This window comes from Marmota flaviventris, chromosome 4, assembly GCF_047511675.1.
Source record: "Marmota flaviventris isolate mMarFla1 chromosome 4, mMarFla1.hap1, whole genome shotgun sequence".
Taxonomy (NCBI): Eukaryota; Metazoa; Chordata; class Mammalia; order Rodentia; family Sciuridae; genus Marmota; species Marmota flaviventris.
The window spans coordinates 26,408,279-26,433,129 of NC_092501.1; the positions used below are offsets into that span (position 1 = coordinate 26,408,279).

The 24,851-nt window shown below is 36.7% G+C and overlaps 1 protein-coding gene and 1 long non-coding RNA gene across 13 annotated transcripts in view; one reads left to right on the forward strand and one right to left on the reverse strand.

Moving 5' to 3' along the window:
- The window catches only part of Btrc (beta-transducin repeat containing E3 ubiquitin protein ligase), a 186,462-nt gene that overhangs the window by 25,090 nt on the left and 136,521 nt on the right, over positions 1-24,851 (reverse strand). For 11 of the 12 annotated variants that reach the window (XM_071610976.1, XM_027930096.2, XM_071610975.1 and 8 more), the window contains 2 exons: positions 10,019-10,250; positions 5,192-5,378 (listed from right to left, as the gene is read on the reverse strand). In XM_071610976.1, the coding sequence (XP_071467077.1) occupies positions 5,192-5,378; positions 10,019-10,250 (419 nt within the window). Of the gene's footprint in view, positions 1-5,191; positions 5,379-10,018; positions 10,251-11,470; positions 11,578-24,851 lie in introns of those variants that run through there. The other variant, XM_071610982.1, reaches the window with a different exon arrangement.
- On the forward strand, positions 397-11,619 carry LOC139705411 (uncharacterized). The gene is made up of 3 exons (XR_011707293.1): positions 397-478; positions 10,189-10,285; positions 11,498-11,619. It is a non-coding gene; the product is annotated as an uncharacterized lncRNA (long non-coding RNA).

A 24,851-nucleotide genomic window follows, 5' to 3' on the forward strand; every position in this document is an offset into this window, starting at 1 on the left:
TATTATACATTTAAAGGAGCTTCATATTTCTTCAAAATGCTTCATAGTTAACATTCCATATAATCTTCATAACTAGCCTGGAGAGATATGTGGGTAAGCCTGACTTCAGGAATCCCATGTCAAGCAGTAACTTTCTGGTCTCGTAAGGAATTTGACTGGTATTAATTTGCTTTTGGTAAAACACAATTATTTCCAGTGCAGACCATCATGTTCCAGGCTTTTCTGGACATTATAACCTCTATAGGCAAATAACTGTATAATCAGAATTCATCTGTTGGTCTTTTAGGGTTCTGTATAGATTCACTGGCCTTATCTTTTGAAAACTCTGTAGTAATGTAATTATATCTTTTGAATCAGCACACACCCCAGAGTCTTCTTCCCCTGAATCAAGCTGTGTCAGCATCAGGGGAGCCCAGCATGGTGAGCAGCCGCAATGCTTCTGCCAGAAGACCGCTTTTCCAGGTTTTTATTTTGTGAGGTATGATGTGTTGGCTGCTCAGTCACATGCTGCTGATCAGTGTGGTTGTACTCTAAATGGAGCAATTCAGTTCATTTCAACAGAAAACAAAGGGATCACAGGAGTGTCCAGCAGCAGGAAGCAAAAGAGATAAAAAGAAAAGCCTAACGGCATTGTGTTGTCAAGTCTAAGATATGAAACTGACTTTCACAGGTGTGTTCCTGGCTATGTACACACATGCATTATACTGCCTTTCCTTGATTCCAGTGAGCAGCATTTGTTAGCATCTCCTTCCTTATGACAGCACATCTCTGGAATACTCATATCCCAAGCTAGATCTTTGCTACCAAAAAAAAAATCAGTAAATGGCAATCACTTCCTGCTGGGTAAAAAATTTAATTCCTCATCCTGAAGTTAAGAACCCACCAAACACGGTGTGGAAGCTAGTAAACCCCACTATGGGTGTACTAACTGCTGTTTTCACTGGCATTGTGCCTTGCAAAGTGGAGACAGGCAGAAATGCCTCCGAGTGTAATCCTGGCACAAGAGAAATCATGTTTTCTCTGGGCCAGTCATCTATTCCTCCCTCTATAGCTCCATTACAATATAATTAATTGTTTGATGTCTCCAGGAGTGCTTCCCCCTGCCCCCTTCCTATTATACACCTTGAAAATTAGTTGAGAAAATGTCCTATCAGGAAAGTAGTTGGCTCTGACTTTTGTATTACTAGAGAGAAGAAAATCTTCAATTGAGAAAATAGTGTTTTTGTGGAATAATGAAACATGGCACAGGTGCCCAGAGAAAAGGGCAAAGATATATTTTGAAATAATTATGGATTAAAGGTACACTCCTCTAAACAGTTTTATTCTATAAACACTTTACTGGCAAGTGATAGATTCTGAATGAGAAAATTTTAGATATGATTCCAGAGCCCATATTCTTAACTACTTTATTGTTTTTCAATGCCTACTATTCTTCAGATCTTCCTTTTAGTCTCTGGTAACCATACATGGATACTCTAGAATTTTTATAAGCAATAATATTATCTCTACATCCTCAGGAAAAAAAAAAACAAAACTCATATACACTTCTCTCATTTTCTACCCCATAGCCTTTACCATGTATTCCTAAAGCATCCCAAATTTTTCATATCAAAAGTGCTATACAAAGGGGTGGACAGATACTGAAAACTGGCTTTTCAATCTATATAGTTTAAGTCAAACTCTTTTACGATGACAACAGGGACCACTTATATGTGAAATGCCTAGTAGAATAGGAGTACATGATAAATTTGAAATATTAAATTCAGAATGCTATCATAAATGTGATCTGCTGATTAAGAAAATGGACTTTTCTCAAATGGTCTTTTATTATACGTTTAGGAGTTACTATTACTGAGCAGAGAAAGCATATTCAGTATTATTCAAGAGAGAAAATGGCAGAGTTCATGTTCTAGGGGCAGACTGTAAAATCCATCTAGATGTAAAATACAACAGCAAAGTGGAAGTTAAATCCTACAGACTCAAAAAATTGTACTTGTTTATTTTTGGTTGTAAGAAATGGGAGGTCTTTCTGCTTGATGCAATCCTAAGCAAAAGATATCATATGGGGAAAGCATAACAAAAAAGTATATTACCATAAGAAGTTTAGTAAGATAATTTCAAAAGAAAAAATGAGAAATTGTTTGTAAATTTAAAAAACTTTGCCTTTTGTTTTTAAAGAGAGGATAGCCAGACATGATGGTCCATGCCTGCAATCCCAGAGACCTGGGAGGCAAAGGCAAGATTGAGGCCAGCCTCAGTAACTCAGCAAGACTCTGTTTCAAAATAAAAATAAAAAGGACAGTGGGTGGGGCTGGGGTTGTGACTCGGGCTGGGGTTGTGGCTCAGTGGTAGAACGCTTGCCTCACACATATGAGGCACTGGGTTCCTTCCTTAGCACCACATATAAATAAAATAAAGGTATTGTGTCCATTTATATGTAAAAATATATTTTAAAAGGGCTGGGGGTGTAGCTCAGTAGTATAACACCACCAAGTTTAATCCCCTATAATGGAAAAGAAAAGAAAATGGGGCCAAAGATAAGAAAATATAGTCAGAATTCTTCTTTTTTTTTTTTAATCATGAGTTTTTTGTCCCAGTGCCTCACACGGGTTAGACAAGTGCTCTAACACAGAGCTACAATCCCAGCCCTATAGTCAGAATTCTTAAGGATAGTCTAAAGAGCAGAAATGAGTTACTATGGTTGAAGAGAAAGGAAAATGAGTGGTAATTAGTACTGCATATTTAATTAATTTATTTATTTGGTTATTTGGTTGGTTGGTCTCTATGGTATTGGTGATTGAACCCAGGGCTTCACACATGCAATGCAAGCATTCTACCACTGAGCTACATTCCCAGCTCTTTCTTTTTTTCTTTCTTTCTTTTTGTTTTTTTCCTTGGTACTGGGGATTAAACTCAGGGGCACTTGACCAATGAGCCACATCCCCAGCCCTATTTTGTATTTTATTTAGAGACAGGGTTCTCACTGAGTTGCTTAGCGCCTCATCATTGCTGAGGTTGGTTTTGAACTCAAGATCCTCCTGCTTCAGCCTCCCCAGCTGCTGGGATTACAGACATGCACCACGGTGCCCATCCTCTAATTTTTTAAATATATTTTTTAGATGTTGATAGACCTTTATTTAATTTATTTATTTATATGCAGTGCTGAGAATTGAACCCAGTGCCTCACACATGCTAAGCAACCCCCTACCACTGAGCCACAACCCCAGCCCTCATTTTTAAAATTTTGAGACAGGGTGTGTGTCCATCTGGCCTTGAACATGTGCTCCACTTGCCTCAACCTCCTGAGTAGCTGGGATTACAGGTATGCATCACTGTGCATGGCCTTAAATAACTGTTTAAAAAGCCAAAAAGTCATCTTTTCAAAGACAGTTTGTTTTTGTAATAGACATAAAAGGTCTTTCTGCTTGATGCAATCCTAAGCAAAACTGAGCAGCTTACTTTTGGTATTTTCACATCTATCTGCAAAGAACTGCCCACTTACCTCTTATTCACTCTGCCATCAAAGAAAAACTTAACTCCTAATTTCTGATGAAAGTTTAGTGTCATTTACACTTCAAATGAGAACAAAGTGAATTTTAACAAGGAACCAAATTCTTTTATAACTAAGAGAATGGATCTCTACAATTGAAATTTCAGGTCAGAAGTTATTTTGGAGAGTTCCTTTTCCTAAGGGATAGAGAACTCTTCTCAGCTGCCTAAAATTTTAAAACTGATCCTGGCATTCTCAGCAAAATGATGAACTTGGAATTTTGTACAACTATGTACTTATTTGCTTTGTTGTACTATATAAAATGAAGAGCTTATTTTCAAAGTATGAAGTAGATTATGAAAGATAAAGTTTCTATTTTCTACAAGATGAAATAAGGGCAAATAAGAAAAATATATTTGGGAAAAAGAAATAACAATTTCCTTTGTACAATTGTTAAATAGTCAAATAATTGCTGGCATTTGGTTCATTTAATTGAATTTGAGAGAAAAATTGTTTTAAATACCTTCATTCTATTTATTCATTTGTATGTGGTGCTGAGGATTGAACCCAGGGCCTCACATGTGCTAGGCAAGCACTCTACTGCTGAGATACAGCCCCAAACCCTGAGAGAAAAATTTAAAAATTCTTCCTAACAGCCAGAATAAAGAAATCTCTGAAGTACCCGGTATAATATTTATAAGTCATTATATTTATTAAATTTTTACTGAATTTAAAAAATATTAAAAAATGAAAGGGAGCTAAATATATTTTTATGAAAAATTTAAGGAAATCTGATTTATGTGAGTAAGAATCATTTAAAAGTATTCTCCATTCTTAACTATTTTGTATCTCTTTATGATTCAAGATAAACAACTGAGAAAATTAATTTGGAAGAATATCATTGAGTACACATATGCCTACTATAGTTTCTTCATATCAACTAAATACTCAAAATGTCACATTTTATTTATGAAATATTCATATTTGACTTTCTTACAGGGACATCTAGAGACATACTATTAGAAGAAAGTTATTTCAAGAAAGAAATCTTCCAGAAGTTCTAGTGAAATAGTACCATGATGTTAAGAGAACTACAAAAACAATTGGTGAAATCTTTCAGGCTGCTATAAGTCTCAGGGAATGTATAATAAGCAAGAAAGCCTTAAGAAGAAACAATTATTTATTTATTTTTAATTTTTCCTGATGGCTAATTTTTTTCTTATTCTAGCTAGGCATAAAAATAAGTTTTGATGACAAAAGTGAATAAAACACAGGCACAGGCTAAAGGCAAGAAATCTTCTGAAGGATAAAATAATAATCTGTCTTATATTATGTTAGGGGAAAACTGGATCTGATGGTTTTTTTGTGATCCAAAGTCACCTTTTAAACTGCCCATCAGCCCATCTACAGAATACCAATTTCTATCCAGAAATCAGAATGCTTCAAATGAGAGGGAGGTCAATTTTCCATTATTTTTGTAAAGCAATACTAACACTACATTATGTTATTTTATGAATGATTGGTCAGAAGTAAAATTGCTGAGTACATGAACAACCATTTACTTTTTACATTTTTAGCTGTGAATCAGCAAAATCACTATATTAAATGGTAAGTGGTCTCACTAGTTTCAAACATTCTTCTAGTAATCGTGAATGGTCAGGTCTGGAAGTTCTTTAATAGGAAGAAATTTAAAAGTCTCACCACCCTCTTCGTTCTGCCAAGCCTCTCCACAGAGAATCTGTCCTGACCATTCTCTCGATGAGCTTCTTCCATAACATGCCATCCGACGTCACTCGGTACCATTCTTTGCACACAAGTTCAGCCGCACAAAGTGATTTGGCATCCAAGTATGACAGAATGTTCTCAGCAATATGATCCAATCCCCGAGCTTTCAATGGGGAGAAGAGGCAAAGCAAAATAGTGGGGATGGTGAATCATTTTTACAAAAGGTTCTTTAAAACAGAACAGCATTTGCTCTGCAATGAAGGCACACTGTCCCTAGTGTAGTCCAGTTTCTTTTTCAAACAGAGGCTTGGGTAAAATGAATGTCAATAATTTTTCCATAAGGTTACAGAAATGAACAGTATTTTCCATCTTCCTTCAGATAAGGAAGTTAAAGCTAACAACCAGCAAACCCCGCAAGACATTAAAAATAAAAAGGATTCCAGAAAACAATTCACATCTATCTATATGGATTTCAGCACTAGGGGATGTTCTATGGATGGCATCTCAAACTCTATGATTCAGACCCTCCCCGCCCCAAATCTCTATATTAGGTCCATTTCTCATTCTGTTTCTATTACTGCTGTAGTTCCAAAGCTATTCAGTAAAAGAAATATCCTTTAAATGTACTGGGGGAGAGTCACTAAGTCAGAATATGCTAGGTTATAGAATTTTGGGAATGCAGAAAAGAGAGGAGGGGGAACATTCTGAGAGAAAAGAAAGCTATGTTTAAGTTCAAAGATAAGTTTAATTTCAGATTTTTTAAAAGCTGTATTTGAGAATAGCTAGTGCTATAAAACCTAAAGAACAATTGACCAAAATGGGGGGAAAAAATCCCAGCTCAATAGATAACTTGGTTAAGTTTTGGATGTGCAAAGGAAAATAGTGACAAGTGCATCTGTGAAAAGTGGAGGGCTTTCCGATTAAAGTTCTTTACCGCTCAAATCTATACTGAGGCCTCAGTGGAAAATAGCCTATAAAACAGGATGACTATACTAATAAACCTCCTTTTGGCTGCTGTTCTAAGTTCACAAGTAAGAGACCAAAAACATTAAAAATTAATCTTTAAAGGTTACGTATCAGAGGTTTTCTAAAGACTTAAAAGTTGAGAAGGATTCCTTCAGACTCTATCTCCCATAGAAACAAACATAAAAGGAAAGAGAATACTGTATTTCATTTTGTGCCTTGAATCATACACAGGCATACTTGGATGCCATTAGCAATGATCCAAATATGCTTATTAAACATTATTCTAATTATAAAAATCGTCTGGATATCAGTTATATTTTTCAGCAGACTTGGGAAAAAAGCATTAAATGGATTTTATTTGGCTGGCATCACATGTTCATATTTAAGAATAAGCAGATGGAGGCATTCTTCATCTAATTCTTATTAAAGGAATATGACTATAAGACAATTAAAAATATAATAATTAGTTCTTCATGCAAGATGCAGTAATAGTACAATTCCTGAATCTTTATTCTGAAACTTTCTACACCATCAGAAGTTTCCAAAAGGCACTGCTGTTTTTCATGGCTGCCATCAAACTGCTCCTGATCATTTACTTGTTCCTATAATAAATCTTTGGAAGTAATTTCACCTAACACTCCAAATAAAACCATTACATTAATGGATTACAGACAGTTTGGGAAGTAGTTTGGTTTACTAAATGTAGCCAGATGGTGTAGGCTTAGAAGTTTAAATGGCTATAAAGCATTAGACTGATGATTTAGTACTTCATAGATTGGTCAGCAGATATACACTAGGGATCAGTATTAGACAAAAGACATAAGTCTAATCAAATCCTAGTCAATTCATAGTGGTATAAACTTGAGATGGTAGCAAGTCTCAGTGATTGGGGAGAACAAGGTAATAGGTACTTTCAGATTGTCTGTACAAAGAAAATTGTTTGCTTATGGCTAAAACAAAATCTAATGCACTATGAGAGGGCAAAAATCTATTCTATTTAACAAAAGACACAGGTAAGTCAGGAAAGTGGTGCACACCCTTAATCCAAGTGACTCGGGAGGCTGAGGAAAGCAGAACACAAGTTTGAGGCCAGCCTACTGTAATTTAGTAAGTCCCAGTCTCAAAACAAAATTTAAAAGGGATGGAAATGTAGCTCAGTAGTTGAGTGCTTGGCCTAGAATGTGTGAGGCTCTGGGTCAAACCCCAGTACTGCAAGGAACACGCATGTTCAACACACACACATGCACATACATGTAAAATTCAGTTTTAAAGTGAATATTTCTAAGATTTCTAAGTATTCCTTTAATTTTGAAGGCCAGCTTAAATCCCAAGTTTAGAAAAACAAAAATTTTAAAAAATATATAGTAGGCAAAGATTAAACAAAGTAGCATGTAGTGAGGCTAAAGGAAGGTATATTATTAAAGGATAGCTTGTTAGTATATACTAAAAGCATGGAAAATGTTCACACTCTTTAATATAGTAGTTCTGCTGCTATAATTTCTTTCCTAGGATGCCCACAAGATTAACATATAAGAATGTCCACCATGGCCTAGTTTTTTTTTTTTTTTAAAGAGAGAGTGAGAGAGAGGTAGAGAGAGAGAGAATTTTAATATTTATTTTTTAGTATTTGGCGGACACAACATCTTTGTTTGTATGTGGTGCTGAGGATGGAACCCGGGCCGCACGCATGCCAGGCGAGCGCGCTACTGCTTGAGCCACATCCCCAGCCCATGGCCTAGTTTTTAATGGGGGAAAAAATACTGAAACTATCTAAATGTTCAACAAAGAGATTAAATACATAGTTTTTTTTTTTTTTTTAAAGAAAATACACTGAGAGAATATATTGCCAGGTACAGTGGCATACACCTGTAATCCCAGAAATTCAACAGACTAAGGTAGTAAGATCTCAAGTTTGAGGTCAGCCTTATCAATTTAGCAAGGCCCTGAGCAATTTAGGAGACCTCATCTCAAAAAAAAAAAAAGACTGAGGATATGGCTCTGTGGAAAAGTGCCCCTGTGTTCAACCCCCAGTATTAAAACAAATAACAACAAAAAGAAAAAGAGTCTATATTAAGGGGCTGGGGTTGTGGCTCAGTGGTACAGCACTTGCCTTGCATACATACGCAAGGCACTGGGTTCATTCCCCAGCATCACATAAAAAAACAACAACAAAACAAAAAAATAAACAAAATAAAGGTATTATGTCCTTATACACTAATAGTATATTAATAGTTCTCTCTGTATATTGGGATTCTGGGAAATTTTATTTTACTCAAAATATTTTTTTTTTTAGTTATAGGTAGACACAATATCTTTATTTTATTTATTTATATGTGGTGCTGAAGATTGAACCCAGGACCTCACATTTGCTAGGCGAGAACTCAACCGCTGAGCCACAACCCTAGCCCAATATTTTTACATTTTGTATTTAAATATTTCCTGAATTTCCTAAGTTCTATAATCAGGAAATGACAACCAAAACAAAAAAATACAAAAGCAAATCCCTCCCAAACAAGACATTTTTAAAATTAATTAATTTAGTACTGGGAATTGAACCAAGGGGGAACTTTACTGCTGAGTGATACCCCTGGCCCTTTTTATTTTATATTTTGAGGCAGGTTCTTGCTAAGTTGCTGAGGCTGGCCTTGAACTTGTGATCCTCCTGCTTTAGCTTCCTGAGTTGCTGGGATTGAAAGGGTGCGCCACTAAGTCCAGCAAGACATGATGTTTTGGTTAAGACTCATGTATCTTTGTTATTAGTTTTCTTTCAAAATAAAATTTTAACACATACAAATAAGAACCTCATGTTTTTCTGAGAATATTTTCCTCTAATACTGATGCTTTGTTGTATTCTAAATTATCTTTAAGAATTCAGAAAAATTACAGCATCCCCCAAAAGTATAACAAGTATCATATTTGAAGTATAAATATATATTTATTATCATAACAGGGCTCTTGATATATCTTCTTTTCTACCAATCCACCCCCCCCCCCCGCCTTTTTTTTTTTTTTTGCAGCGTAGGGGATCCAATCCAGGGCTTTGTACATTCTAGGCAAGTGTTCTACCACTGAAGCACATCCCTAGCCCCTCCTTCTTTCTAAAATACTAAAAATAAAAATAAAAAGCTTCTCATTCACTCTAGAATTAAAACATTCTGTTGATAAATTCCCACAGAAATCGAAATACAAGTACATAAATTAATATATCTGTTTTTTCCTCATGTTGCTGGGGATCAAACCTATGGCCTTGTGCATGCTGGGCAAGCACTCGACTCCTGAGCTACAACCCCAGCCTATATTAACATTTATTTTTTTTTTTTGGTACCGGGGATTGAACTTAGGGGCAGTTAACCACTAAGCCACATCCCCAGCCCTTTTTTATGTTTTATTTAGAGACAGGGTCTCACTGAGTTGCTTAGTGCCTTGCTAAATTGCTGAGGTTGGCTTTGAAGGAGATCCTCTTGCTTCAGCCTCATGAGCTACTGTGATCACAGGCCAGTGCTACTGTGCCTGGCCTAAATTAACATTTCTTGGGAGTAAAACACATTACAAAGACACACCTCAAGTGTCAGATAACACCTCAGAAAATATTAATTTGGACCTACTGCATAGAGGTAAAAAGGGTGAACAGAAGGACACAAGATAAACAAAAGACAGGGGAAAAAGAGGAGTCCAATTTCTCCTGAATTTGATTTTTCTTGTATTTTTACCAAGAGGGTACAATTAAAGGACTTACTTTGTAAAAATCAAGCCAATGAAGACTTTAAAAAGAGAAATAAAAGGCTGAAGATCCAATTCTGTAGCAAATTAATGGTTTGCAAATACATGTACACATACCTGGCAGAGCAGTTATGAAATCCCTTTGCAGCATAGGTTTAAGATATGAATTTATGTGCCCATGTTGGTAATGACACATTTGGGATATAAGATGTTCCACAAATTCAACTTGATCGGACTCTGACCACTGCTCAAAATATTTGACGCACAGTTCCTTTTCCTTTTCATAGCTTGCAGAGAGTTTCCGTTGCTTGGGTACGATCATACTGGAAGTGCCATTGGCAAGTTTTGTCTATGGAAGGGGAGGGATTAAAAGAAACATTAACAGTAAGTACTGAAAATGAGAGAAATATATATAATTTTCTGGTCTGGCATACTGTATTATGCCTTTATGATTGAACCCACTGTTATTTTGGTGGTATTGGACATATGTGAACCACTATTACATAGAAAGCCACAGAAACACCACACTAAGGTGGTAAATCAGGTGTATTTCAGGAAGACAAGAAGAAAGAAAAGCAAATTAGCTTTTTGGGGGTGGTGCGGGTAGAGGGATACTGGGGATTGAACCCAGTGGAGCTTTTCCACTGATCTATATCCTCAAACATTTTTATTTTTTTATTTTGAGACATGGACTCACCAAGATGCTGAGGGTATCACTTAGTTGCTGAGGCTGGACTTGAAATTGAGATCTTCCTGCCTCAGTCTCCTGAGTTGCTGGAATATAGGCACGCCTCACCATGCCTGACTAATTTGCTTTTTCTTATATAAAGCAGCTATTGGATATTTAGACAATTACTTGCTCATAACTTAAATTTAAGGGTCAAATAAGAAATCTTCCACGCAAAGAAAGACCAATTAGTATTGTCAGACTGTGGTACCTTTAGACATAAACTTAAATAACACTCTCATGCTCAATCTACCCCTTTCCTTCCCAAAATTCTATCTTCACAATCATCAAAATTATATGCCACAAAGTCTATTTTATTAATTAATTCATTCAGTAAGTATTTACTGAGCTTACACAGTGAGACAATCACTGTCCTTGGTGCTAAAAATATAACATTGAACAAAAAATGACAGTCTCTATCATCATGAAGTTAGAATCTAGTTTAGGAGGCACATTAAAAACATAAGCAAATAAATAGAAAATATAACACAGATAATGCTGTGAAGAAAAATAAAGCAGAACAAGGGGACAGGAAAAAAAAGGAGATGTTATGATAGGAAAAATTCTAAGATGGTCTCCCAAGATTCTTGTCCCCTGTTATATACATACCTTCCCCTTAGTTATTCAAACAAGCAGTGTGTAAGTACTATTGTGATTAAAATAAGGACCCAAATCAGTTGACCTTAAGATAGGAAGATGAAGGGCTGGGGCTCAGTGGTAGAGCGCTTGCCTAGCATGTGTGAGGCACTGGGTTCAATTCTTAGCACCTCACATAAATAAATGAATAAAGGTCCATCAGCAATTAAAAAAAAAAAAAGGAAGATGACTCAAGTGGGTCTAACCTAATCCCATGAGGCCTTTCAATGCAGGGAGTTTTCTCCAACTGATTGCAGAAGAGGAAGGGAGGCATGTGGCAAGAAGAATGTGGTCAGCTTCCAGGAGCTAACACCAGCATCCCTGCTGACAGCCAGTGAGGAAGTGAGGTCTTCAGTCCTGCAATGACAAGTAACTGAAGCCTGCCAAAACAAGAATGAGATGAAAAAACTTTCCCCCAGAGCTTCCAGATGAAAACTCAGCCTAGCTAACACCCTGATTGATTTCAGCTTTGTGATACTGAGTAGAGAACACATCCATGCTGTGCCAGACTTCTGACCTACAGAACCAAAGCTAATAAAAAGATGTTGTTTTAACTTGCTATGTTTATGATGATTTGTTATGTGGCAATTAAAAAAACAAGCTACCTGGTCAAAGTTTTCCTAAAGAGATGACATGTGAACTAAGGGAACTAGACATTTTGTTACTTGGGAGAACAATGGTCTAGACAAAGGTAATTTTGAGAGCAAGTCCTGGGAGGCAGTTTGACTGGCAGGGTCAAGAGGGCCTGGTATGGGCTGGGGTTGTGGCTCAGTGGCAGAGCACTTGCCTAGCACATGTGAGGCACTAGGTTCGATCCTCAGCACCACAGAAAAATAAATAAATAAAATAAAGGTATTGTGTTCATCTACAACTAAAAAAAAAAAAGAGGGCCTGGTGTGGTTCTCTTAAATGAACAAGAAGAAATAAGGCTGAAGAAGTAGTTGAGCTTATCATCTAGGTCATTTAGGTGGTGCTAACAAATCTCCAAACATGTACCCAAACAATTCCAGTACTCCTTCTCCAAGAATGTTGCCCTTCCCAATAAGAGTAAAATTCATGTCCTATCCTTCAAATCTGAACTTCAACTAACAGAATGTGGAGACAGTACCACACAGGAACTTCTAAGCCCACGTGCTTCTGCTTATTTCTTCTTAAGAGTTTTGAGCTACTATGTAAGAAAATCAGGCTGCCCTGCCAGAGGGAGTTGCAGAGGATGAAGCTATGTACAAAGACAGACCACAGGGAGAAGCACTCAAAAGCCAGAGAGTAAAAAAAGCACAGTGGAGGACCCTGTGTAGAGATTAGCATAAGGAAGCCAATTAAGAGACAACTTCAATAGTCCATGGAAGAGATAAATCTTTTGGACTAGTGTGGTAGCTACAGAGATGAAGAGAAATAATTGGGATTCTTTGAACATTTTGTAAGGCAGATCCAACTGAACATGTTGATAGATTGGATATGAGTATGGGAAAAGAAATGGAGTCAAGGATTGCACCCAAGTATGAAGCTGGAGGACACTAAGAGAAGATCATGAAAAAAGAAACTTGATTTGCTACTCTGAAAACAGTATGATTTTCTATAGAGGATAACCATAATTTAGTACAATTCAGCAGAGAAAGCCATGTTACTATCAAGTTCATTCTTGTTTAGACATATTGGATGTACCATTTATGAACCAAATTTGGATAATCTACTTCTGTTAATTAAGGCACTAGTGTGTTTTCTTTTTCTTTTTTTGCTTGCCTTATTTTCTAAACATTAAATCCTCTATCCAGACCTCTTTACAAGTGCTTCCTGATATACAACTGAAAGTGTATTTTCAAAAATGGCATTAAAGCCATTCTGTTTATAAGGCAAGAGCTGACACCTGTAAACAGCAAGCCCTCGTGTGCACAGTTAGAGTTTTTGTAGCACAAATGCCACTGTTGTCTATGATACAGACTAAAAATGATTAATAAGAACCTTGTTGGACATAGGCCTTGGGGAACTTTGGGGCTGTTTTTTGTGTAGGTTGTTGTTTATATCTCAGCAAAGAAAAGCTCATCAAATGTATTGTGAAAATTTGGAGAGCTAAGAAGCAGGTGAGTTTACAAGTGGCCAAATGCCACTTCTAATCCCAACAACCCAAACTCCTACTTCATTATTGCTTATATATTTTTTATCTCTTAAAAGGTGGAAATGGACCCAAATTGGGTGCTGAGTAATGTTTTCTGGTTAAAGACCAGAAATGTCAGCAACAAAAAGTAACACTCAGCAAAAAATATATATATATATATATATATAAAATCATGGGAGACATGCCTGCAGACTAATAGATAAAACTGCCTTAAGAACTTAAGTTTGGTTATCCTACTGCAGGAGCTAACATTCAGCTGTTTTTTATACCTTCCAGTGATTAAATCATGAATGGTATTTTTAAAAATTGGCTATTTGAAATGAGGAGTAAACTGAGATTTCACATATTTGTGAACTGTTCTGGGTTATCTGGCTAGTGTTACATTCTGGTCACTATCCCCTCAAAAGAGTAATTCTTTTTATAGAGAGACACACAGCTGAGATCCATTATCACCTTCCAATGAGCTACTCTTAATCATGTCTCCATAATGTATTGTTTTAAAAGCTTTGGCCATGGAGTAAAAGACCAGTCTCAAATTCTAGCTTCTCAAAATACCGGCTGTGTAACATGGAATAAAAATTTGATCCTGCAAAGAATGGGGAGGAGTTCAGTTTTATCTTTCTATGTCTCTGTTTCCCTCATCTGTAAAATGGGGACTAATAATAGGACCTATTTCATTAGCTTTTTGTGAGGATCCAATAAAAAAACTTACGAAAAGCATGTTTAGCATATCACCTAGCACACAGCAAAGTGCTCAATATACCAATCTTCTTTTTGTGTGGAGCTGGGGATTGAATCCAGGGCCTCCCAAATGCTAAGCAAACACTCCAACACTGAGCTACATCCCCAGCCAAAATTCAACACTTTTTTTTTGGCAGTGGGGACTGAACCCAGGGGCACTTAGCCATGGAGTCACATTCCCAGGCCTTTTAAAATATTTTATTAGAGACAGGGTCTTATTGAGTTGCTTAGTACCTTGCTAAGTTGCTGAGGCTGGCTTTGAACTTGTGATCCTCTCCCTCGGCTTCTTAAACCACTGGGATTTACAGGCATACGCCACCGTGCCCAGCTTAAAATTCAACACTCCTAATGAATTTATGACACTGTTGGAGTTGAAATTAAATCCTTTTTTCTCGTTTCGTTTTATGTACTTTTTCATTTAATTTTTTATCAAAGTAAGTGTATATATATATATGTGTGTGTGTGTTTATATATGCATGCATAATCTTAAGTGTACAGCTCAATGAATTTTCATGAAGTGAACATACCCATGTAGTCAGTACCGAGATCAAGAAACATCATCCCAAACCTCATAATGTCCTCGTTTTTGTCCTTTTTTAGGACACTAGCCATCCTAAAAGTAACCATAATACTCCTTTCACTTTTTAAAATGTGTTTGTGAAAACCAAGTACACAAAAATATACATAATACTTAGGAATAAAGTTTTACAAAATGTATAATACCTATAAACTATAAAACAATACTAAGGGAAATTTTAAAAAGATTTAAATAAATGGGGAGATATCATGTTCTTAAATTGGATTCAATATTGTTAAGATGTTCATTTTTTCTAAATTGATCTTCAGAGTTAGTACAATATCAATCAAAATCTTAGCAGGCAAATTGACACACTGATTTAAAAATTTTTTATAGAGATGCAAAGGATCTAAAATTAGCCAAAATCATCTTGAAAAATATAAAGAAGACGGAGAACTCATATTACTGAATTTCAACATGTGTAATAGTAATCAAGATATCGTGGCTTTGATTTAAGGACAAAAATCTAAATCAGTAGACCAAAAGAGAGAGTCAAGAAACACAAATATCAAGAATGGCATGAAGATAATTCAATGGAGGAATAGATTGCCTTTTCAACAAACGATGCTGCAACAGTGAATATCCACATAGAAAAAAAAGAAAGAAAAAGAAAAAGAAACTCTTTGCTGATCTCACACCATATATAAAAATTAGATTAACTGGATCCTGGATTTATACCTAGGAGCTAAAACCATAAAGCTTCTAGAAGAAAACAGAAAAATATTGGTCCCCTTGGACTAGGCAAACATTACATAAGGGCACAAAAGCACACAAGCTTTTATGGTAATAAAAGAAAAAAGTTGACATATTGGCATGTGAAATAGCAATCCATGAATGATCAATTAGCATACAAAAAATTGTTCAACCTGCTTAGTCATTAAGGAAATGCAAACGACATTGTATACTACACACTTACCAGAATGGTTAGAATTAAAAAGACTAACAAGTATTGCAAAGAATGGGGAGGAATTCAGTTTCTCTCTCATTGCTGGCTGTAATGTTTAATGGTACAACCACTTTGGAAAATAGGTTCACAGTTAAACATATATTTATGATATGATCTAGCCATGCTTTTTTTTTTTTCGTACCCGAGATTGAACTCAGCACTGAACCAATGGGCCACATCCCTAGCCCTTTTTATTTTTTGAGACAGGGTCTTGCTAAACTGCTGAGGCTGGTTTTGAACTTGCAATCCTCCTGCCTCAGCCTCCACATCCACTGGGATTACAGGCATGTATCACCGCACCCGGCATTTCTACTCTTTAAGTATTTACCCTCCTAACATGAAATACAGTTCCACACAAAGACTTGTTCACTGCTGCTCTATTCATAATAATCCCACATGTAATGATACCAATGCCCATATCAAGAGATAAACTGATGAATTGTAATGTATTTATACAATGGATCTAGTACTCAGCAATAAAAGGAATGCATTAGATACACACAAAACGACAAGGATGAATCTCAAAAACATGCTGAATGAATGAAGACAGTCACAACTAAAATTAGCCAACATAATCTTGAAAAGAGTACATCTTTATGATTTTATTTACATGCAATTTTAGAAACAACAAATCTAAATTTTAGTGAGAACACAGCAGTGGAACAGCATATGCCTGTAATCTCAGCGACTCCAGAGGTTGAGGCAGGAGGATTGTAAGTTGAAGGCCATCCTTAGCAACTTAGTGAGACCCTGTCTCATAATAAGATATCAAAAAAAGCTGGGGATATAGCAAAGCATCCCTAGGTTCAATCCCCAGTACCAAAAAACAAGCAAGCAAAAACCAAAACAAGCAAAAAGCCAACAGCACCAGTACCACCACCACCAACAAAAAACCAGATGTATGGTTGCTTTGGGATGGATGTGGGGGTGGCATTGACTGGGAAGGGTACAAGGGAACTTCCTATATTTTGATTGTTACAATCATATGCAAACTGAAAAAATTCATTAAACTGTATCCTTAATGTCTCTGTAATATTAATTTTATTTGTAACTAAGATATTATATTTGTCAAGAACTTTGAAGATAAAGGTCTTTGTTTTTAAGCCTCTTTCCTCTACAATTTTCTTTATTCAGATTTTTCTATAAACAAAAACACAGCAAAATTTAAATTTGAGAACCTCTGAAAATCCACAAGGACACAGTGAAAAAATACATTTATTAAAAAAAAAAAAAAACCAAAAAGCTGTATATGAAGAGTGTATGGGAGAGAGGGTAATGGTTATTGCTAGTGGTAGAATTTATTTGGCTTTCTCAAGAAAAGAATGATGAGTCAACCACTACTGTTCAAATGTCTAGGAACACTGCCAAACAGCCTCAGTTTAATGTAACACTAACTTTGTACTACCCCTGCACATCTCTTTTGCTGGACTGATGGACTGGATGGACAGAAGGAGGCAGGCAGGAAGGGAGGGAGGGAAAGAGGCAGCTGTTAGATGACAGTACACAAAATGAAAGGAGTTGAGTATTTATAGGACTGTCCTCCAGCTTACTCCTCAAAGGCTAAGGGCTAACATTATTTCCCCCTCTGAAAACATTACATGTACCACTTTTAAAACTGCCATGAATTTCTTTGAAGCTGCAGGAGGGGAAAATACACACTTGCAGACACCACTTGGCCTAACCACCACCACTGTAACATGAAATGTGCTACTGACTTTGCTAAATGTATTATGTACAGTTTGGAAAATGTATCATGGGCTGACCGAACTTGATGGTCAAACAAGTTACTTTTAGTTTGCATGTAAACCCTGCTTTAAACAAAACGAAAGATATGATAAGTAGAGAAAGAAAAATATTCTAGGCATAGGACAACATTTGGAATCACGGTTGCAAGGATTAGTAAGATGCAAATAATAAAAGACATCTAAAGGTTCTGCTTGGCTTTGAGAAGGGCTTTGAGAAATCCTCTGGCATTGAAATAAAATGAGCAAGGGCTGTGCTGGGGATGAGGATGCACTAGGATAGAACAAGAATTTTGAATAAGGCTGGAACTTCAACATTATCAATCAACCAACTGCCATTTATTGAGTGACTACTCTGTGCTGGGCATTTTACCAGGAGTAAGGGAAACATCAGTGAACAGGCACAGGAAGTTTTTTTTCTTGGGAAGAGTAATAGGAGGAGAACAGAAGAAGTATGTATCAGAAACTGATAGGGACTGCAAGAAAAAAAACAAGATAAATAGGGAGTGAATAGTGAAGCCTACTTTAACTGAGGTAGTTAAGACACAACCCTAAAGGGCAACGTGTGAGCTCAGATCTCCATGATGACAGTCTTGTGAAGATCTTGGGAAGATCCTTTCAGACAGTAAGAACAGCAATTGTAAAAGTGTGTTCAAGTGAAAGACAGAAGGAAGGCCACTGTGGCTGGGGCACAGTGAATTATAAAAGGGAAAAAGCAGGTGATAAATGAGGTGGCCTCAGGCCAGGTCCTACGGCCTCTGGGACACCGTAAAGAGGTAAAGAGTTTGAATTTCATCTGAGGTATAAAGGAGAGTCCCAGGAGGTTTGAAGTAGTCAAGTATGACATCATCTGATTTGTGCCTTAGAAAAATTAATACTAGCTCTCATAAAGAGAATGGATAAGGGTCTGGGGAAGTAAGGAGGAGGTAACAAGAACAAGTTGCAATACAAGAGGAAGGTAGACTAATGAGAAGGCTGATAAAACAATCTAGGCAAGAGGTGATGATGGCTAGGATTAAGAGGCAGATTATCGAATGTTTGGAAGAAAGGTATTTTATTCTCACAAAAGAGGAAAGAAGAAAGGGCCTGTTGAGAATTGTAAGTCAGGGTTATAATATATATTTATTTTAGTATAATGATTTACTTTTTAAAAAATATTTATTTTTCAGTTGTAGTTGGACACAAAACCTTTATTTATTTATTTTTATGTGGTGCTGAGGATCAAACCCAAGGCTAGGCAAGCACTCTACCACTGAGCCACAACCCCAGTCCCATGATTTACTTCTTTATTAGAGCTGACCCTTGAGATATTTAGTCTGGTCCATTGACCTGAATGGGGACAAAATCAGAATTCTTACTCCCACGGCTAAGACAAACAAGGCAAAACTTGCCAGTTTTGAGACAGAAAGAGAGGAGATTTTAAAAGGCCTATTATACTGTATTCTTTCTAGGCTGCTGCCAGGTTTTAGCTAAACAGGAATCCAAAAACATTGCTTCTTCAAGTATTTTTCCTCTATTGCTTCCTTTGATTTCTTTGTAAAAGCATCTTTTAGGAAAAAGTCAACATTGTTTTGAATTAATTGAAAGGAAATGGGATTATCTACATTTTCTTTTTTTTAATACTTATTTTTTAGTTTACGGTGGACACAACATCTTTATTTTATTTTTATGTGGTGCTGAGGATCAAACCCAGCGCCCCGCGCATGCCAGGCGAGCATGCTACAGCTTGAGCCACATCCCCAGCCCCATCTACATTTTCATTAGGATGAAAAGAAGGACAAGCAAGCACACCTGGGGAAAGAGGTGGTGGTAGTAGGGTGGTCCAGAATAGCCAAAGAACTGAGGTAGAAAAGGAATCTATTGGCACCTGGGTTTCTTTTTACTAGGGAATTTCAAGAGCAATTGAAAAAATTTGTCCATACATTGAACAAGCAGAGAAAAGGTAATGAATGTTCTAAAGTGGGATCATAACTTCCAACATTCTAATTTTTAGTTCTTTCCTTTTTTTTGGACTAGAAATGAACCCTGGGGGTGTTCAACCTGAGCTACATCCCTAGCCCCACCCCTTTTTTAAAAAATCTTGAGACAGGGTCTCATTAAGTTGCTGAGGGTCGTGCTAAGTTGCTGGGGCTGGCTTTGAACTTGGGGCCTTCCTGTGTCAGCCTCCTGAGCTGTTGGAATTAGGTGTGGGCCCACCGTGTCCAGCTAATTTTTAGTTCTTAAGCGGGGGGGGGGGGGAGCTTGTTATAATGACTAAGGATACAGCTCTGTACAGTGTTTGCCTAACATACATGAGGCCCTGGGTTCAATCCCCAGCACTACGAACAACAATAACAAGAAGACACTCTTGTTAACTTTCAGTGTTTCAAAAAGTAGTCCTTTATCTTTGTTGGGGTAGAGTGGGGAGTAGGTAGTTCAAATAGAAGAAAATGATGACTGAACATATAGAATCGGGCATAAAATTCAACAGAAGTAAACGTTACATTTCTCAGTGGGATTATTGCATTAATATTTGAACAGCTTCTATTAAATATGGTTACATATTAGGTGAACTCATAAATGTGTCAGATCTGATTAGTCAATGTGGAAGACAGGAAGGGGCAGATTTGTCAGCAGAGAGAAAGTTCACATTATGAATCTGACTGATTTCTAATATCCAACAAGAAAAAGCCTATAATCATTCCAATTCTTTTAAATAAAGCTCACTGGAAAATAAACTCACAATGTCCCAGTATATATGATTACTTAAAGACTAAACACTTGGCAATCTTTTTTTTTTTTTTTTTCCTACTGTTTACTATGAAGAAAGCCAATATAAAATTCACCAAAGTCAAAACAAAGTTACTTTGATTTCCTGATTTTTTAAATAGTTAAAAGGGATAAAATAATCATTTAACATTTTTAGGTTTCAAAACTGAGATTCTTGTTTTTATAGTGGGCTCCCTCATGCAACTTTATAGCTTCCAGGGTGATAGGTTCTTTTGTTCTAAACCAAGAAACTCAGCAGTTTAATTTACTGCTACATTATTTTAGCTACTAACTACACACACCTCCAAGGCTGGTAAACCCACTGATATAGACAGTGCCACCTTAAAAGGAATTTTGGATGGGTCCTAGTGAAGGGGGGGGAATAAAAGGACATAATGTTTAATTATAAGAAATGATTGAAATAGGCACAGACATACCCCGGGTGCCTCTGCACTGCAGCAAGCTCTAAACTTGTTATCGTTAATGGTTTAAATTTCACTGTGCTAATCATTTCAGGACACAAGCCTTTCTTGATAATCTAATGAATTATTCCAACATCCTTCAGCAAAAAAAAAAAAAAAAAAAAAAAAAAAATCCTCCATGACAGCACTAATTACAAGACGTTTTCCCAGTGCTTATGTAAAATATGACAGAGCAGCAGCTTAGGGAATTGCAGAAAACTGCTTCTAATTTCCACTGAGAAACTGACAAACACCTCTCTTTCATCTCTCCCAGCTCTCAAGTAAGATTTAACTTTCTCATTTAGTTAATTACCGAGTGAGGATCATCATTTCCCCGGATCGGAGCGGCACAGAGCCTTTATCGTGTTAACTTGTGAACTTGATCGATGGCTGCTGCTAAAACTTAATAACTTCACCCCCTGGCAAATTGTAAGATAAATATAATAGGAGAAACTCTGACAGTAAAAACCTGCCAGAAATGAGCGCTGTGTTTATGTTTCTTTGCAGGCAGCAAAAAAACAACCGACAGCTTATTACTGGTTGCGTGTTACTTATATTTAAAAGACTCCAGGCAGTTAACTTTCTACATACTGCTAAAAGTTTGCTCACAAGATGGGAAAAAAGCAGTAGTGTTGCAGAATTGGGGAAGTGAGAGAAGACAAAACAGGGAGAAGGGCAAACACAAGGGACAACATATATTGTGTATGATCTCTTAAAATGTCATGTTTATCATATAAAATGTCCAATCAGCATAAATAGGTATAAAAATCCTCTTAAAAATAATTCTGGCCTCCTAAAACATGATGTGAACTATAACTATGAGCAAAACAAGAGAATTTTGCTCATTCAAAATTTTTCAATGACTATGGGTCCATGTCTGAAGAATCAATTAACTACAGAATTCCTAGATCTCTTTTCAGCTAGAAAACCATTCACTAACTGCACCAATTAACTCTTTATGAAACGACTAGTACACTGCAGCAAGAAAAAAATAAGTAACTTAGTCTAGAATGCTTCATTTAGTGTTTTTTTTTTTTTTTTTTGTACTGAGGATTGAACCCAGGAGTGCTGAACCACTGAGTCACATTCCCCAGCCCTTTTTTATATTTTAAGACAGGGTCTTGCTGAGTTTCTAAGTACCTCACTAAATTGCTGAGGCTGGCTGTGAACCTGCAATCCTCCTGCCTCAGACTCCCAAGCTGCTAGGATTACAGGCGTGCACCACCGTGCCTGGTTCATTTAGTCTTATATTCATCTTCCTTATCTAGCTTAGTCAATCCAGGGACAGTATGATGAATGTTATCTTTTTGGTCAAATTTGAATCTGAGCTTGGAATTTTAACATTTAACTGTGACAGAGTAGATATTGTGACCTGCAGCATAAATGTTACACTTTTTATGACCAACAATACTAAGGACATCAGGCAAGATGTACCCATGAGGTATAATAACAATCAAATTGCTACTTGCCAATACCTGTTCTTCCTACCCCCAAGACAGGTAACAGGGAGAAAAAAGTTGTCAAGTTTAGCAGGGTGCAATGGTGCCCACCTGCAATTCCAGCTACTTGGGAGGCTGATGCAGGAGGATTACAAATTTGAGGCCAAGCCTGGGAAACAGTGAGACCTGCCTCAAAAAACAAAAAAGCGTTGGGGATTTATTAGCTCAGTGGTAGAGCCTCACTGGGTTCAATCTCCAATACAGTTAAAACAAAACAACAACAACAACAAAAAACGGGTGGGGGGTTAGACCTCACTTCTGAGACTTTATTTAATATCTATCATCCGTTGCAACAGAACCAATGAGCTGAATGAAGGTCCAGTGCTGCAGTCCAAGTGGCCTCTAATTTGCAAGTTGAGAGAATGTGGAAAAACAGAACATAATAGTAACAAACTCAATTCATATTCACTAGAGGATCAAATCTACTCCATTTTGTTTTCTTATAAATTCTACAGGGGTTAAAGCAAAGACAGAACAATTGATTTCTTTTTTCTTTTTTTAAAAAAATATTTATTTATTTCTGTATCTTTAGTTTTAGGTAGATACATTAGTTTCTTTTTATGTGGTGCTGAGGATCAAACCCGGTGCCTCATGCATGCTAGGCGAGCACTCTACCACTAAGCCACCACCCCAGCCCCAACTGATTTCTTAAAAATAATATTTATGCTAGACACATTTTGGAAAATATGAAAAATACAGAAGCTTAAAGAACATAAAAATTGCTTATTCCATTATCAATAAATAGACAATGTTCACATTTTGTTGTGTAGGAATCTTTTTGGTCTTCTAAGAGAACTGCTGGTCAATCATTTGATGTATGTAGGGAAGGAAGGGTGTTTCTCTACTATCTATAAAATTCTTTTTCTAACATCAAAAATTAATCCCCGAGGGCTGGGGTTGTATGGTATAGTGCTTGCCCAGCATGTGTGAGGCACTGGGTTCAATTTTCAGCACCATATAAAAATAAATAAATAATGGTCCATCAAAAGTTAAGAAAAAATATTTAAAAAATCTCCTTTACTGAATACCTTAGAGAAGATCTCGTCTTGGAAGAATACAGAATTATAGGTCACTGTGATTATGGAGAGGAAGAGGAAGAAAAGGGAAAAGGAGCAGAGAAGAGGGGAGTGGGGAGGTGATAAGAATGAGAAAAGAAGGGAGAGAGGAGAAGAGGCTGGGGCTGGTGAAGAAGGTAGGAGAGAACAACAAAAGTGACTGGAGATGGAGGAAAGGAGAATGGGACTAGGGAACAGGATGGAAAAAATGGAGGAAGAAGACTAACATATAGGTAGAAGAGTCATTGGGAAGAGGAGAGAGAGGACAGGCTGGGGAAGAGATGAGGGAGATGGCTAGAGGAAAGATGAACTAGGGAGTTAGGGGATAGAGTTTGGAAGGAGGTGAGGAGAGATGATCAAGAAAAGAATAATATAAAAGGAACCTATCATTACCAAGATGTCTGCTCTAAGAGAAGCAACAATCTTGCTGGACAAAAAGGTCCTCTCCCACATAATAAAAAATAAATTTGAAGAGGGAGAGGAGATAAAAACTATTTTGTTTAAAACCACTTCTTAATGTTTCAGGCAGAGTAATAAAGTTTAATTGTCTAGAGACTGGTTGCTTCTTCTGTATACCGTCCTCAGGTAGAGGTTACTCATCTGGATGTTAAATGATGTTAATATCACCGAAATAAAATTTCTGCAATAGTGAAAGTTTAAAGTAAGAGTCTTTTCCCCAACTTTCCCCTCACATCCTCCCTTTATTAGTATTAGCAGTTAAGTCCTTCCATAAATAACAGGTAATGATGGAGGCATCACTTGCTACAGGAAACAAAAAGACATGCTAAAAACACAATTAAAAAGTATATGGCAAAAATAGAGTTTTAAGTAAATAAAGGAAAAAACTTACCCTTTTCCTCCTCTAATACTTAGATTTATATGTTTATAGAAAGGTCTCAGTGACTTGGCAAAACTTGTTCCTAAAGAAAGCTTCATCTAAAACTTGTTTTTTTAAAGACAGGATTCTCAAGAAGCCAACTCAGCTTTCTAGAAGAAACTCAACTCTTTCCAAATGCTTGTTAATGCATGTTAAATGCAGCAAGAAATAATCCTATGAGGCAGCAGCACAGGCCTCTCTTAGCTGCAGTGAATGAAGTAAATGACTTGTAACTTCTGGAAGTCTTGGTTATCTGCAGGTAAAACTTTAATAACCCTTGGAGCATCAAGGGACTAAAGACATTTCTCTCTGGAATACTTTGGTAATTGTTTTCTTAATTTATCCAGGAACAGCTTAGTTTGGATGCAGCATCTGTTTTTTTAGCAGAGATGATCAAAATAACTTGCTCAGATTTACATAAATTAGCAGAGTTTGGACTAAATTTCAAAAAACACAGTTGTTATATAAACTACATTTTTTAAAAAAGATGAAATTCTGGCCTTTCCTCTTTTTAATGACAATAAAGTTCTCAAGTCAATAACTGAGAGACCAAGACTGCTTTGCAAATTTGGAGAAATGTATTTTCCATAATAAGAGATTTATATGAAAACTAAGACCACAAGTACCACACTAAAGTCAGTCCAAATGTCCTTCTGTAGAAATTTATCTTTATGTAACAGAACATTACAAAAAATAAGCATGGTAGTAGGGATGTTCCTTCCCCTTTCTCACTCCCTCCTAATGAAATCTCTACTCTGCTCTGGCCCTGCATTTGATATTGCATCTGAGCCCTGGTTTTCTCTGTAAATATTAGTGCTCCACATG